This window comes from Rattus norvegicus, chromosome X, assembly GCF_036323735.1.
Source record: "Rattus norvegicus strain BN/NHsdMcwi chromosome X, GRCr8, whole genome shotgun sequence".
NCBI classification, from domain to species: domain Eukaryota; kingdom Metazoa; phylum Chordata; class Mammalia; order Rodentia; family Muridae; genus Rattus; species Rattus norvegicus.
The window spans coordinates 155,342,384-155,359,513 of record NC_086039.1 but is presented as its reverse complement, the minus strand read 5'-3'; the positions used below and the strand labels follow the sequence as shown (position 1 = coordinate 155,359,513).

General features: G+C 37.5%; 1 protein-coding gene across 2 annotated transcripts in view; it reads left to right on the top strand.

Annotated features, from left to right (window-relative positions):
* Positions 1-17,130, top strand: part of Gabra3 (gamma-aminobutyric acid type A receptor subunit alpha 3) — a 241,892-nt gene that overhangs the window by 184,357 nt on the left and 40,405 nt on the right. For both annotated transcript variants that reach the window (XM_017601916.3, NM_017069.3), the window contains exon 6: positions 4,000-4,082. In XM_017601916.3, the coding sequence (XP_017457405.1) occupies positions 4,000-4,082 (83 nt within the window). The remainder of the gene's footprint in view (positions 1-3,999; positions 4,083-17,130) is intronic.

Sequence of the window (17,130 nt, the reverse complement as noted above, 5' to 3'; positions counted from 1 at the left end):
TACAGGTCTTCTTTATAAATTACTAGTTAGCCTAAGATTAAAGAAAGAGCATAGGATGATTTCTAAGTACTGAGAAACAAAGAACTCTACATCAGACTGAATTTAACATTCTGTTCTATTGGATTGTTTCCATGGTTGAATGGCTAAAATCTAGTTCAAAATATAGTCTATACTAAATAAAGTCAAGATTGCAAAAGAAAAACTACAAAGAACATTCTGAACAGACAAGACCCAACTCCAACTGCCCAGATTCAGAGAGTCTGGAAAGAGCCAGAGCCCAGTGACTGAGGAAGACAAACAGGAGATGAATGTAAGGTAGGATGATTCTAGACTTTGAGTACACATAGACTTTGATTCTGAATGCATATAGGGTTACAGAGAATCATTTCCTAACAGAGTGTCAAATTAGGAGGCCATGGCAAGGAATTATTACTGTGGTGGGATTAAAAAAATCTGCTTCAAACAAAAGATTGGTTTACAAAGGAACCAGAGTGCCTCAATGCAAGTAAAATGAGGGCATTTTAGTAATGAGGGCTGCAGATTTTGTGTGGGCATACCCGTTGTGACTTGACTTTAAAAGCCTTTGAATTCCCATCTGCATCTGCATCCCCTAAAGGAGTGAGTCTCCTGGATTATCACTTCTTTATTCCTTGGTATTACATAGAAATAAAAGCAGCCAAAATCCTGGATCATAGTGGAAATCCTATGATACCAATGTTGTACTTTGAAGAGTATCTGAACTTTCTTTTCTGAAAAGCATATTGAAAACTTCCAAGCAATGCAGGCTGCTGAGACATTTAGTGTTACTCATACCTAGCATACCTGTTTTAGGGCTGATCATTTTGAATCGGATAATCTATCAGGGAACCTATCCCTGGATAAGGCTGTGTTGGGATAGATAGGTAGGTAGGTAGGTAAGTAGGTAGGTAGATAGGTAGATACATACATACATACATACATACATACATACATACATACATACATACACACATACTAGATAGGTGGATGGATGGATAGATATGTCTGTAATACTAATAATGAAAGAAGAGATCATGAACTCAGGAGGCAGTTGGACAGATACAGGAGAGGTACAAATGAGGTAAACACAATACTAATGTATGACATTCTTTAAAAACCATAAAAGATTTAAGGGAAAAATTTACATGAAAACTGAAAAAAGCCTACAACAAAAATACAAGTTTCAACAGAGTTCCAAAAGCAATAGTTTGTGTTTTAACATGCATAATATTCTTCACAATGCCATTCTTCACTTCATCTTGCTTACCATTTCCAGTTTATCTTGGTTAATCCTGGTTTCATAAGGCCTTCTGTTTGAACTTTGAACATAGCAATTCTTTTATTTTCTCTGTACCTTTAAGAGAAACTTAATTATCAATTGTGCTGGACTGGCTGTATACATGTCTCCAATTCTTCCCAGACAATAAGTGCATCTAGGTGTGTGCCCTTTAGCTAATACCTACATGGCTTTTATTTCATTATGTCATTTATGCAACAAAGGTTGGAACTAGATGATGACAATAACCTTTACAGTTCTAACTAATCCCTTGTCTACTTACAAAATGTTCATGTGTCTTGGAGAAAAGCTCAATTCTTAAGCCATCCTGTAATTTTCACCAATTTGACATTTTTAAAGGTATAAAGGGTTACTTCAAAATTCACAGAAGCAGAGACAAGAGAAACATGTTTCACAGAGAAACCTATTCCTCCTGTTGGATACTGAAAACTTTCCATGAGGATTTAATAAAGAAAATTGTGTTCCTTCTCTCCACTTACATTATTATTTCCAAGATACTGCCTCTTATGAGTAATGTCAAGCGGAAATTATTTTATGTCTACCCAGCAGCCTTTTGGATGTAGAGAATAAGACCACAACAAATAGATTATAACGGCAGGATGCAATGGTAGTGATTTCTGATTATGAATAGAACTGATCCATAATAACATTCTTATCTGCTTGTCAATCCATTTCTTGTCCATCCCACCTGAGCAAAGAAGAAAAAGCCTGTCTATATGTGGGCAGAGTTTGTCATTAGACAGACTATGCTGTGTTGTTTTCTTTGGCCCTTCAATCTCTTTCTGCAAAAGAAAAAACCAATACCATATCCAGGCTAATGCTCACAACTACTAATCTATATTAATATGTTGACCAAATAGCTAATTATTATATTTCTCCTCCTATACCAGTTTGTGTGAGAACAATAATTTGGGCCAATGAGTCTTATTTTTTCCTTATTTTCTTCATGTTTTACCACAACTACCTTATATAGAGAAAATGTTTATTTTATGTAACCCCAGGTAAATAAAGCATTTCTTACATAACTAATACATTTCCCACAAGCTAATGTATAGAAGGTAATGAATATAGCAAGAGCACTAGACTTGCTCCTATCTGAACAAATCACACAAGTTCTGTGGATTCTTCTCTCTGAAACAAATGATAATGACGTTCTCAGTATATTTCTTACAGGGTCAACATGCAGGCATGGGAGAGCAGATAGAGAGAACAGCCACTTTTGTTCCAGGCAACCAGAATCCCTATGACACAAGTGTTAGGAGCAGACCTGAATGGAATCACTCAACTTGAATGTGTTTTAGAAATTGTAAAATGCTATGAATAGCTCAACTTATCAATTTATCCTTGTAATGATAATAATTACACATTGAACCTCCCATCTCTTTGTAGACATAAGAATATCTACAATTTGACTGTAAATAAGAATGTTTCCTGGTATCTCACTTGTTCCAACAAAACTAGAACAATATTGGACAACAGTATCCTGACAACTATTACCTGCTTCTATTTTATCAGCTGACACTATCATAGTGGCACTATAGTTAGAGAAAAATAATGAATGGAGACCCTGCATATTGGATTCCTTACACGCCTCTCTCTATTACCTTGACATGAAACAAGACAAATTCATTTGTTTGATCTGTTGATATTCTATTAATCAGGAATTATGGTACCAAGGATAATTTGGGTCCTATAAAGCCATGAGCAAAAGTGCCTGTTTAAAGAAGGAAGCTATTGAAAGTATGAACAAAATTCTAATTGATGACTGGCTTCTCAGCTTATTAAAATACCATGAGCATGACAGAAGTTGTCTCGCATATACACAGGAGTTATAAAGACTAGATAGAAATAACCTGTTGATGCCAGGTCCCAAGCAAGTCTAAATGTTTACTGTGTATTCATGAAATATCTCAACACATACGCCCACACATGAGAATAAAGTTGGGGCCAATGACAGATCAACCTCGAAAGACTGGCAAGACTTCATACAGAAACATTAAAATGGATTATTTTGACAGACTAACACAAAGAAATGAATATATAAATAAAACAAATAATACCATATCAACATTTTCATTGAAGAATTTAAGCATGATCTTTTAATTTTATGATTCTTATCAAAGTTCTTCAGATTTTACCTTTGAGGTTTCTTATTTCTTCCATTGCTTTTGTACTTTTTGGAGTGGGATGCATGTGTATGTGTGGGTTTGAGTGTTATACAGCAATGGCTTATTTTTCTCTTTCTGTTAGTTATCATAACAAATATATTCTTTCTATATCTCTCTTCTTCATTATGCACTCTTTAAATTGGTTAACTCCTATGATAGCCTGCTGAGAATTCTTTCTGCAAAAATGAGGCTTCGATTAGGAGTAAATGAGTAAGATAGGACCTGGTGTTTCTATGCTTATTGAAGGGTAGCCATTAGGTCAGTATATTTCTAAAGGTGGTATTTTCACATCAGTTGCAACCAAAAATAAGCAACATTGTCTGCTACTTTGAGAAATTCCCTATTTCACATAATTCAACCTCTGTTAGCACACAGGCTTTACTCTTAGTGAAAATAAACAAATAAAACACCGTGGTATTCTTAGAAATACTCCACTGTTGTCGAGTGCAAATAGAATTTCATGTTTAATAACATTTATCTTGGCTGTCTTTCATTTTCGGTTCTCCTTCCTTTTAGGTTAACAATACATGCTGAATGCCCTATGCATTTAGAAGATTTCCCCATGGATGTGCATGCCTGTCCACTGAAGTTTGGAAGCTGTATGTATTTTCTGAGTTTTGTTTCTCTGATCTGTTTCCAGAAGAATTGCAATATATTCCAAAGAAGTTCTTATACTGACTTTATCCTTGCTGGTATGGAGTGGGTCAGGAGAATGTGGTCAAGTAGTACTAACTGATCAAGAGTGGTAGACTTGGCTTTTAACACTGACCCTGGAACAAAACTTATTCTTCATTTCAGTGTATTTTCTATCATTAAATGGAAACATCAACATTTGTCCTTTGCCAGAGGAGAGAGCAAAGACAAATAAAAAACGTTAGCTTCCTGAGGGCAAGAGAATATATCATACATTTTAAAAATGTCCATTCTCCCTGCACCTCCACTTCCCAATATTCTGTTTCAAACAGTAGATGGTTAACAAGAGTGACAGCTGTAGAGAATTGTTCATGTTTTAGAATACTGCCTTTCCCATTTGTTGTAACTCTTACAGAGTGGACAGTAGAAATAGAATCCATTTACAAGTGAAACTATAACTATCAAAATTGAATGTACTTGAGAGCAGTTTTGAGCATAAGAGTATTTGAGTGAGTTATTATCAGAGTAATATATTAAGATCTGCACTGATCACATCTGAATGATATTGAAATAGAAATTGTATTTGAAAAGTCTCAATTATATGTGACATATATTATCAATCATTAGCTTGTCAAATATTTACACACCGTCTCTTGTGTGACAGCCTCTATTCTATGAGTTTGGAATGCATTCAGTAATAAAACAAAATCCCTAAACTGATGGAGCTTCTATTATTGAGAAGAACATGATAGTAAAATGTAATAAAAATTTTAAAAAAAGTTGACATAAAGTAAGAAAAAACATGAAAAAATCCCACTGAATACATAATTATACAGGTGTATAGAATCTGGTATGAAATTTCAAACACACACACACACACACACACACACACACACACACACACACACACATATATATATATATATATATATATATACATATATATGGAGAGAGAGAGAGAGAGAGAGAGACCAAGAGAGACAGACAGAGACAGAAAGAGACACTGAGAGAGTTAATTTAGGGTAACTAACATATCTATTATTTCTCTATATATCATTTCTTAGTACTAAGAGCATTCAACATCTTCCACTAGGCCCTTGAAGTGTACAGGCAATGCTTGCAAACTATAGTGTCTCTGCTGTGCTACCAAACATTGTATTATTCTTTCCTTTTAAAAATAATTAATGTAAATACTTTATTATAAAACTACTTTACAATTTAAACTTTTATTTGAGAAATGTATTCACATCCATAATTTCTTTAAAAGTCATTTGCATGACTGCATCCCACAAGGAACACACTAAAATCATGTTGGGGACGGGAGGCTAACATTACCATTTCAAACTGCCTCCTCATTTGCTTATTCCTTAAATATCTGTGTGTTCACATATGCATGGTTACAGATAGATGCCTCTTCCCAAAGAGGCAAATCTCAGTATCATTTTTAAAGATAGGACAGACTGGGAACGGCCAATACAGGTTGATTACCTCATAAACATTATTCCTTCTAATTGTGATAGCTGTGATACCTATCTCCTCAACTTGACTTACCTGAACATTTTTTTCTAATAAGGTAATCCTGACAAATCTGTTTATTTGACATCAAACATCTTATCCTTGTAAGCACAACTCATTATTCTTATTATGTATCAACTACAACATTTAAAAAAGTGACATATGTTGTAATGGGGCAAATGACGTAGAAATATGAGTTCTACATCATTTCATTTGCCCCAGTGTTCTAGGTGGAATAGTAGCATTTCAGGAAAAATATTTTAAGTGGGTAAAGCATTGTATTTGGACTTGCTTAATAAACATCATAGCAGCCATGTGGATGCCCAATGGGCATAAGAATGAAATCACTAGATAGAGACGAGTGTATAAATTCTGCTAGAGCCTCCAGAGTCTTCTAAAATATTAAGGGGCCTTGAATTATGTTCTGTGGGTAAAGAGGAAGTTAAGTGGAATATTTTGAACTGATTATTAATATTATTTATTTTGAAAGGAGAATGTTATTGGGGTTTTGAAACTTGTTAATAGAGAAAAATATAAAGAGAACTCTTGATTTCACATTGCAATACTTATGGTGAGATATGCTAATGGAGGTTATTGAAATCTTTCAACTAACCCATGATGATAATAAAAGTGATGAAAATGGTAGGCTGGAAAAGACCTACAGCAAGATCCCCTGGTGAATTAGCTGTGTAGTAAAAGGAAAACTCAAGAGTAACTAAAATATAGTCAGCCTAATGATTTTGCTTTCAAACGAGACAAGTAGTATTAGAAATCAGAGTAGCGGGTTTGAGAAAGAACTATCTTGAAATTAACTGTCAGAAATGCTCTCTATTAGGAGAGAGCACCTCACTAACATGAGAGCCTGAGCAAGACTTGAGCTAGAGAAGCAATTAGAAGGAAAAGAGGCAACAAGACAGGGCCTAGAAGGCTTAAAATAATGAGTTCAAAAGATAGCTTCAAGTAAATGGGTAAGAGAGCTAGGCACCTTAGACAGTATGACAGGGGTGTGAAGGACACATTGGAAAAGAGAACAGCCTAACCATAATTCAAAACCAGCTTTTGGAAAATGTCGAAGTTGTTTCCTGAGACAAGAGCAGCAAAGGTATGAAAGAACATTTATTTATCTCTTACTTCTTCTGTAGGACTAGAAATCAGAGCAGGAGGCAGATGGCCAGATTGCTCCAGGCTAAGCATCTTATGTTAAGATGGAAGGCATCTTAATGAGTCAGGCCCATGATCTAATGAGTAGTACTTCAGTTCTCAAGAGGATTTATTTGTTTGTTGATGCCCACTATTCTTATGATTAAACCTTAACAAGCAAAAAATGACCAAGCATAGAAGTGTTAAGGATTGTAGCAATACTTCTTAAGAAAGGAGAGATCCTTTTCTAAATGAACTTGTGCCCATGGTTGTCCAACCCTGGAATGTGTGATAGTTCTCAACACAATTCACAGATTGGTCTCAATTCATCCTATGGACATAGAACGATGCCAAAACCTAACATGAACAACTTTAAAAATAACATTGCATTTTCTGTAGTTTTCTGTAGTGCTAAAAGAAGGAGGAGGTGGGGATAGAGGGGAAGAAGGAAAGAAGGTTGGAGAAAGAGAGCATTCATCAAGCTATCAGATTTAAAACTTAGAGAACTGTGTCCTAATTATAAAGAAAGAGCAGAGTCACATTAAATTCATTTTAATCCTTTATGAAAATAAGATGATAAGTCTTGCCCACTGTCTGCAGCTGGGGAAGATGAAGCCTCTGTGTTAGAAATGTGACTTCCTACCAGAAAACACTTTATGAACCATGTTTGGACTTAAATAAAATGAAATCATTAGATAGGAATGAGTAGTGATATATGTTCTTAAAAGAATATCTAAAAGCTAAACAACAACATATACAGAGGCCTGATATCAGAGTTTATGGACAAGGACTTTCAAATGTTGGTATTATGTGGTACCACATAGTCTTAATATGATGGCTTGTGAGATAGCTGGATCTCTGGACCTCTGTAGCTAGCCAATATAGACCAATTGGTGTGCCTAGGGTTTCAGTAAAAAACCCTAACTAAAAATGAGTAATGTGCCTCATGATTGAGGGAGGCACCTAGTGTCAACCTCTGACCTCTATATGCATTCTTATGTACATATACATAAAACAACGTACATACACATATAGCACACATATGGGTACTGTGTTGAAGAACAGATAAAAGAAAGATAATTTATACAGAAACTAGGCATCTACAAATAAAAGTAAACTGGAAATTATTGATAGAAAAGTACATCTAAAATTCATACTTCATGGATAGATAAAACTGAAGGCAGGATTACATAACTAAATATAAGTACCAGAAAATTGAAAAATAGAACAGAAACAAATACACAGAAAAGTGTAAAATCATATTGGACATGGTAGAAGAAATTATGATATGCAGTTAAAATATACATTGTAAGAATTCCATAGATGTATATTTTATAGGGAGAAAATGGACTTAAAAACTGATAATAATTATTAATCTGAAGTCTCAAGATGCAAATAGGCACTAAGTGTTATAAATATAAAGAAAATAATGCTGATTTTAAAATTTGTATGGCAATATTAACATGCTAAGAATACTTAAGATTCTTCAATAAAAATAATCGTGAATAAAAATAAATTCACAGAATTCACAATGAAATCAAATCCACTTGAAGCTATATTAATTTAGATAAGATTTTATAGTCACAAAGATAAATAGCACAGAATTAATGAGATATGGAGAGAAATCTTAGGCTCTCATTTTATATTAAATATATGCAAAACTAAAACACAGATGTTTTGAAACTTTAAGTAAAGGAAAAGAAGCTATCAACTCGAGGAGGGACATAGGAAGGGTTTGAGGGAGGTTATTTGGGAGGGGCTGGAAGAGGAAAGAAATGTAATTCTATTTCAGTTTTAAACATATCAAAAAAACATACACAGAACTTTCAGATAAGAAGAGAATATTTTCATGACTTGGAGTAGTTAGTCTAACAAAGGCATAACTAGTACTAACCATAAAACTGAGAAGATACCTAGGATACCTTAAATATTAAAGATTTCTACTTATCAAAAGATCATTAAGAGAATAAAAAGGCATGGTGGGTAGGGCAGAGCGTGGTGCATATTTACATCCTTTAGCACTCAGGATTCTGACACAGGAGGACTGATGTGAGTTTGAGGCAAGTCAGTGCTCCATCCACAGTTAGAGTTCCAGGATGCCTGGTTTATAAAGCAAGATTCTGTCTCAAAACAATCAAACAGAGCCCTAGACCTAAACAAAAAGACACTAAGAAAGCTTTTCATCAGATGGAAAAAATACATTAAAATAATCAAATACATAAGGCTCCCTAAACATCTTTAGAAAGCAATGAAAAAACTTTAGTAGAAAAAGAAAGGGCCTAAGTGATAAATTTGTAACTTACAAGATACTGACTTTTTCTGTTTCTTTTCCACACATGGACTTACAGAGTGATTGATGACTACATTAGCAAAGAAACAAAAAATTCAAATCCAAAGTATACCATTACACATTCGGTAAAGTAACTTTTATGAAGAAGTCAGAAAATTTCATATATGGGTGAAGTTTTAGAGCAATTGTACTCTCATGAACTATGATACAAGTATAGATTTGAAGAATATTAAGGGTAATTGGTCATACATCATAGTACTAAGCATATACATATGAAAAAACTTTGCATTTCTTGCCGTCAGTATATTTCTAAATATAAATGTTTATCTTTGTTAAAATATTCATATAAATGACATTAGTAGAAAAACTACTCATAATATATTCACACTGTAAACTACCGTAGGGCCAATCAGGATGGAGTAAAAATGTGATGTATACTCACACCAAAATATAATAGTTTTATGTCAATTATGCTTAACAAGGCGAATGCCATGTCAGATAGCTTGTTGAGAAAAGCCAGTTATCTTTTTTTTTTTATTATTAACTTGAGTATTTCTTATATACATTTCGAGTGTTATTCCCTTTCCCGGTTTCCGGGCCAACATCCCCCTAATCCCTCCCCATCCCATTCTTTATGGGTGTTCCCATCCCAACCCTCCCCCCATTGCCGCCCTCCCCCCACCAGTCTAGTTCACTGGGGGTTCAGTCTTAGCAGGACCCAGGGCTTCCCCTTCCACTGGTGCTCTTACTAGGATATTCATTGCTACCTATGAGGTCAGAGTCCAGGGTCAGTCCAGGTATAGTCTTTAGGTAGTGGCTTAGTCCCTGGAAGCTCTGGTTGCTTGGCATTGTTGTACATATGGGGTCTCGAGCCCCTTCAAGCTCTTCCAGTTCTTTCTCTGATTCCTTCAACGGGGGTCCTATTCTCAGTTCAGTGGTTTGCTGCTGGCATTCGCCTCTGTATTTGCTGTATTCTGGCTGTGTCTCTCAGGAGCGATCTACATCCGGCTCCTGTCGGTCTGCACTTCTTTGCTTCATCCATCTTGTCTAATTGGGTGGCTGTATATGTATGGGCCACATGTGGGGCAGGCTCTGAATGGGTGTTCCTTCAGTCTCTGTTTTAATCTTTGCCTCTCTCTTCCCTGCCAAGGGTATTCTTGTTCCCCTTTTAAAGAAGGAGTGAACCATTCACATTTTGATCATCTGTCTTGAGTTTCATTTGTTCTAGGCATCTAGGGTAATTCAAGCATTTGGGCTAATAGCCACTTATCAATGAGTGCATACCATGTATGTCTTTCTGTGATTGGGTTATCTCACTCAGGATGATATTTTCCAGTTCCAACCATTTGCCTACGAATTTCATAAAGTCGTTGTTTTTTATAGCTGAGTAATATTCCATTGTGTAGATGTACCACATTTTCTGTATCCATTCCTCTGTTGAAGGGCATCTGGGTTCTTTCCAGCGTCTGGCTATTATAAATAAGGCTGCTATGAACATAGTGGAGCACGTGTCCTTTTTATATGTTGGGGCATCTTTTGGGTATATGCCCAAGAGAGGTATAGCTGGATCCTCAGGCAGTTCAATGTTCAATTTTCTGAGGAACCTCCAGACTGATTTCCAGAATGGTTGTACCAGTCTGCAATCCCACCAACAATGGAGGAGTGTTCCTCTTTCTCCGAATCCTCTCCAGCATTTGCTGTCACCTGAGTTTTTGATCTTAGCCATTCTCACTGGTGTGAGGTGAACTCTCAGGGTTGTTTTGATTTGCATTTCCCTTATGACTAAAGATGTTGAACATTTCATTAGGTGTTTCTCAGCCATTCAGCATTCCTCAGCTGTGAATTCTTTGTTTAGCTCTGAACCCCATTTTTTTTATTAACTTGAGTATTTCTTATATACATTTCGAGTGTTATTCCCTTTCCCGGTTTCCGGGCAAACATCCCCCTCCCCCCTCCCCTTCCTTATGGGTGTTCCACTCCCAACCCTCCCCCCATTGCCACCCTCCCCCCATAGACTAGTTCACTGGAGGTTCAGTCTTAGCAGGACCCAGGGCTTCCCCTTCCACTGGTGCTCTTACTAGGATATTCATTGCTACCTATGAGGTCAGAGTCCAGGGTCAGTCCAGGTATAGTCTTTAGGTAGTGGCTTAGTCCCTGGAAGCTCTGGTTGCTTGGCATTGTTGTACATATGGGGTCTCGAGCCCCTTCAAGCTCTTCCAGTTCTTTCTCTGATTCCTTCAACGGGGGTCCTATTCTCAGTTCAGTGGTTTGCTGCTGGCATTCGCCTCTGTATTTGCTGTATTCTGGCTGTGTCTCTCAGGAGCGATCTACATCCGGCTCCTGTCGGTCTGCACTTCTTTGCTTCATCCATCTTGTCTAATTGGGTGGCTGTATATGTATGGGCCACATGTGGGGCAGATTCTGAATGGGTGTTCCTTCAGTCTCTGTTTTAATCTTTGCCTCTCTCTTCCCTGCCAAGGGTATTCTTGTTCCCCTTTTAAAGAAGGAGTGAACCATTCACATTTTGATCATCTGTCTTGAGTTTCATTTGTTCTAGGCATCTAGGGTAATTCAAGCATTTGGGCTAATAGCCACTTATCAATGAGTGCATACCATGTATGTCTTTCTGTGATTGGGTTATCTCACTCAGGATGATATTTTCCAGTTCCAACCATTTGCCTACGAATTTCATAAAGTCGTTGTTTTTTATAGCTGAGTAATATTCCATTGTGTAGATGTACCACATTTTCTGTATCCATTCCTCTGTTGAAGGGCATCTGGGTTCTTTCCAGCTTCTGGCTATTATAAATAAGGCTGCTATGAACATAGTGGAGCACGTGTCCTTTTTATATGTTGGGGCATCTTTTGGGTATATGCCCAAGAGAGGTATAGCTGGATCCTCAGGCAGTTCAATGCTCAATTTTCTGAGGAACCTCCAGACTGATTTCCAGAATGGTTGTACCAGTCTGCAATCCCACCAACAATGGAGGAGTGTTCCTCTTTCTCCGAATCCTCTCCAGCATTTGCTGTCACCTGAGTTTTTGATCTTAGCCATTCTCACTGGTGTGAGGTGAACTCTCAGGGTTGTTTTGATTTGCATTTCCCTTATGACTAAAGATGTTGAACATTTCTTTAGGTGTTTCTCAGCCATTCAGCATTCCTCAGCTGTGAATTCTTTGTTTAGCTCTGAACCCCATTTTTTTTTATTAACTTGAGTATTTCTTATATACATTTCGAGTGTTATTCCCTTTCCCGGTTTCCGGGCAAACATCCCCCTCCCCACTCCCCTTCCTTATGGGTGTTCCACTCCCAACCCTCCCCCCATTGCCACCCTCCCCCCATAGACTAGTTCACTGGAGGTTCAGTCTTAGCAGGACCCAGGGCTTCCCCTTCCACTGGTGCTCTTACTAGGATATTCATTGCTACATATGGGGTCAGAGTCCAGGGTCAGTCCATGTATAGTCTTTAGGTAGTGGCTTAGTCCCTGGAAGCTCTGGTTGCTTGGCATTGTTGTACTTTTGGGGTCTCGAGCCCCTTGAAGCTCTTCCAGTTCTTTCTCTGATTCCTTCAATAGGGGACCTATTCTCAGTTCAGTGGTTTGCTGCTGGCATTCGCCTCTGTATTTGCTGTATTCTGGCTGTGTCTCTCAGGAGCGATCTACATCCGGCTCCTGTCGGTCTGCACTTCTTTGCTTCATCCATCTTGTCTAATAGGGTGGCTGTATATGTATGGGCCAAATGTGGGGCAGGCTCTGAATGGGTGTTCCTTCAGTCTCTGTTTTAATCTTTGCCTCTCCCTTCCCTGCCAAGGGTATTCTTTTTCCTCATTTAAAGAAGGAGTGAAGCATTCACATTTTGATCATCTGTCTTGAGTTTCGTTTGTTCTAGGGATCTAGGGTAATTCAAGCATTTGGGCTAATAGCCACTTATCAATGAGTGCATACCATGTATGTCTTTCTGTGATTGGGTTAGCTCACTCAGGATGATATTTTCCAGTTCCAACCATTTGCCTACGAATTTCATAAACTCGTTGTTTTTGATAGCTGAGTAATATTCCATTGTGTAGATGTACCACATTTTCTGTATCCATTCCTCTGTTGAAGGGCATCTGGGTTCTTTCCATTTTCTGGCTATTATAAATAAGGCTGCGATGAACATAGTGGAGCACGTGTCTCTTTTATATGTTGAGGCATCTTTTGGGTATATGCCCAAGAGAGGTATAGGTGGATCCTCAGGCAGTTCAATGTCCAATTTTCTGAGGAACCTCCAGACTGATTTCCAGAATGGTTGTACCAGTCTGCAACCCCACCAACAATGGAGGAGTGTTCCTCTTTCTCCGCATCCTCGCCAGCATTTGCTGTCACCCGAGTTTTTGATCTTAGCTATTCTCACTGGCGTGAGATGAAATCTCAGGGTTGTTTTGATTTGCATTTCCCTTATGACTAAAGATGTTGAACATTTCTTTAGGTGTTTCTCAGCCATTCGGCATTCCTCAGCTGTGAATTCTTTGTTTAGCTCTGAACCCCATTTTTTAATAGGGTTATTTGTTTCCCTGCGGTCTAACTTCTTGAGTTCTTTGTATATTTTGGATATAAGGCCTCTATCTGTTGTAGTATTGGTAAAGATCTTTTCCCAATCTGTTGGTTGCCGTTTTGTCCTAACCACAGTGTCCTTTGCCTTACAGAAGCTTTGCAGTTTTATGAGATCCCATTTGTCGATTCTTGATCTTAGAGCATAAGCCATTGGTGTTTTGTTCAGGAAATTTTTTCCAGTGCCCATGTGTTCCAGATGCTTCCCTAGTTTTTCTTCTATTAGTTTGAGTGTGTCTGGTTTGATGTGGAGGTCCTTGATCCACTTGGACTTAAGCTTTGTACAGGGTGATAAGCATGGATCGATCTGCATTCTTCTACATGTTGCCCTCCAGTTGAACCAGCACCATTTGCTGAAAATGCTATCTTTTTTCCATTGGATGGTTTTGGCTCCTTTGTCAAAAATCAAGTGACCATAGGTGTGTGGGTTCATTTCTGGGTCTTCAATTCTATTCCATTGGTCTATCTGTCTGTCTCTGTACCAATACCATGCAGTTTTTATCACTATTGCTCTGTAATACTGCTTGAGTTCAGGGATAGTGATTCCCCCTGAAGTCCTTTTATTGTTGAGGATAGTTTTAGCTATCCTGGGTTTTTTGTTATTCCAGATGAATTTGCAATTTGTTCTGTCTAGCTCATTGATGAATTGGATTGGTATTTTGATGGGGATTGCATTGAATCTGTAGATCGCTTTTGGTAAAATGGCCATTTTTACTATATTAATCCTGCCAATCCATGAGCATGGGAGATCTTTCCATCTTCTGAGGTCTTCTTCAATTTCTTTCTTCAGAGTCTTGAAGTTCTTATTGTACAAATCTTTTACTTGCTTGGTTAAAGTCACACCAAGGTACTTTATATTATTTGGGTCTATTATGAATGGTGTTGTTTCCCTAATTTCTTTCTCGGCTTGTTTCTCTTTTGTGTAGAGGAAGGCTACTGATTTATTTGAGTTAATTTTATACCCAGCCACTTTGCTGAAGTTGTTTATCAGCTTTAGTAGTTCTCTGGTGGAACTTTTGGGATCACTTAAATATACTATCATATCATCTGCAAATAGTGATATTTTGACTTCTTCTTTTCTGATCTGTATCCCCTTGACCTCCTTTTGTTGTCTGATTGCTCTGGCTAGAACTTCAAGAACTATATTGAATAAGTAGGGAGAGAGTGGGCAGCCTTGTCTAGTCCCTGATTTTAGTGGGATTGCTTCAAGTTTCTCTCCATTTAGTTGAATGGTGTTGAATTTTGTCAAATGCTTTCTCAGCATCTAATGAAATGATCATGTGGTTCTGTTCTTTCAGTTTGTTTATATAATGGATCACGTTGATGGTTTTCCGTATATTAAACCATCCCTGCATGCCTGGGATGAAGCCTACTTGATCATGGTGGATGATTGTTTTGATGTGCTCTTGGATTCGGTTTGCCAGAATTTTATTGAGTATTTTTGCGTCGATATTCATAAGGGAAATTGGTCTGAAGTTCTCTTTCTTTGTTGTGTCTTTGTGTGGTTTAGGTATAAGAGTAATTGTGGCTTCGTAGAAGGAATTCGGTAGTGCTCCATCTGTTTCAATTTTGTGGAATAGTTTGGATAGTATTGGTATGAGGTCTTCTATGAAGGTTTGATAGAATTCTGCACTAAACCCGTCTGGACCTGGGTTCTTTTTGGTTGGGAGACCTTTAATGACTGGAAAAGCCAGTTATCTAAGTACATTTGGAGTTTGCTTCTATTTCTGCTATATGCAAAAACAGGAATCATTAATTTGTGGTAGAAGTCCTTAGTAACTGAAGTATAATTGAGATAAGTACTATTTCTAAATTCCTGATATATTAAAATAGAGGAGTTATATGTAAGATGATATCGCAAATGATATGAATTTTATATAGAACTAGAGGCACAGATAAAAACCCCCTGTCTAAAAATTTGTTTTACTCCCCAAACCTGTTATTTCTTGGGAGAATACCCTCACAGTTCACATAAACTTTACTTCAGTTGCTGTGATAAACTACCCTGACAAAAACAACTTAGGATAGAAAGTGGTTTATTTCACCTTACAATTCCATGTTACAGTGTATCTTTGTGGGAATGTCAAGTCAGGAACTTCAGCCAGTTGGAGCCACATCACATGCATAGTCAAGAGCACAGAGAAATGAATGCATGCATTGTGACCTATTTTCCTTGTGCTAAGCTCAATGTCTCTATTAATATAATTCTCAAAACCCTGCCTAGAAAATGACACCACCTACATTCTCAAGTCAATCAAGATAATCATCCAGAGACATGCTTTTCTAGCTTGCTTTCTATTGTTATAGAAAGCATTCTGAACCAAAACAACTTGGAGAGGAAAATTTTTTGACTTATACTCCCTGATCACAGTGCATCATGGTCTTGCCTCTCCTGGCTTGCTCTGCTACCTTTTGTATACACTCCAGGGCCATTTTCCAACAGATTCACCACCCATAGTGGGCTGGGCCCTCCTACACTAATAATAATAAATAAATGCCCAACATACTTGCCTTAGGCCAATACAATGGAAGCATTTTCTCAGTTGAGCCTACCTCATTTCAAGTAACTGCAGCTCATGTCATATTGACAGAAAACTAACCAGCACATGTGCCCACAGACAAGCACAATGTAAACAAATGATTCTAGGTTATACAGAGTTGACAAGTTAAGCTAACCATCACAACTATATGCACATAAACATATGTCATTTTGAAGGATGATTTGCCACCAGGAGCATGTAGTACTAAAGGTACACACACACCAAATAAAAATCAAGTGATCAAATTGTGTACTAGTTAGTCTTAAGTCAACCTGACAAGTTAGAGTTATCTAAAAGGAGAAAGAACCTCCTCAATTGAGAAAATTCCTCTATAAGATCCATCAGCAAGGTGTTTTCTTTTTCTATTTTAATTAAAAGTATTCTCTTGCTCCAACATATAACAAAGACATATGCTCCACTATGATCATAGCAGCCTTATTCATAATAGCCAGAAGCTGAAAGAACCCAGATGCCCTTCAACAGAGGAATGGATACAGAAAATGTGGTACATCTACACAATGGAATATTACACAGCTATCAAAAACAATGACTTCATGAAATTCATAGGCAAATGGTTGGAACTGGAAAATATCATCCTGTGTGAGGTAACCCAGTCACAAAACAAAACAACACACATTGTATGCACTCACTGATAAGTGGCTATTATCCCCAAATCTCGAATTATGCAAGATACAATCCATAGACCACATGAAACTTAAAAAGGGCGAGCAAAGTGCAGATGCTTCAGTCCTCCTTAAAAGGGGTAATAAAAATATTCATGGGAGCAGATATGGAGTCAAAGTTTGGAGTGAAGACTGAAGGAATGGCCATTCAGAGCCTACCCCACCTGGGGATCCAGCCCATATATATACAGGGACCAAAACTAGACAATTGATGATGCCAAGAAGTGCATGCTGACAGGAGTCTGATATAGCTGTCTC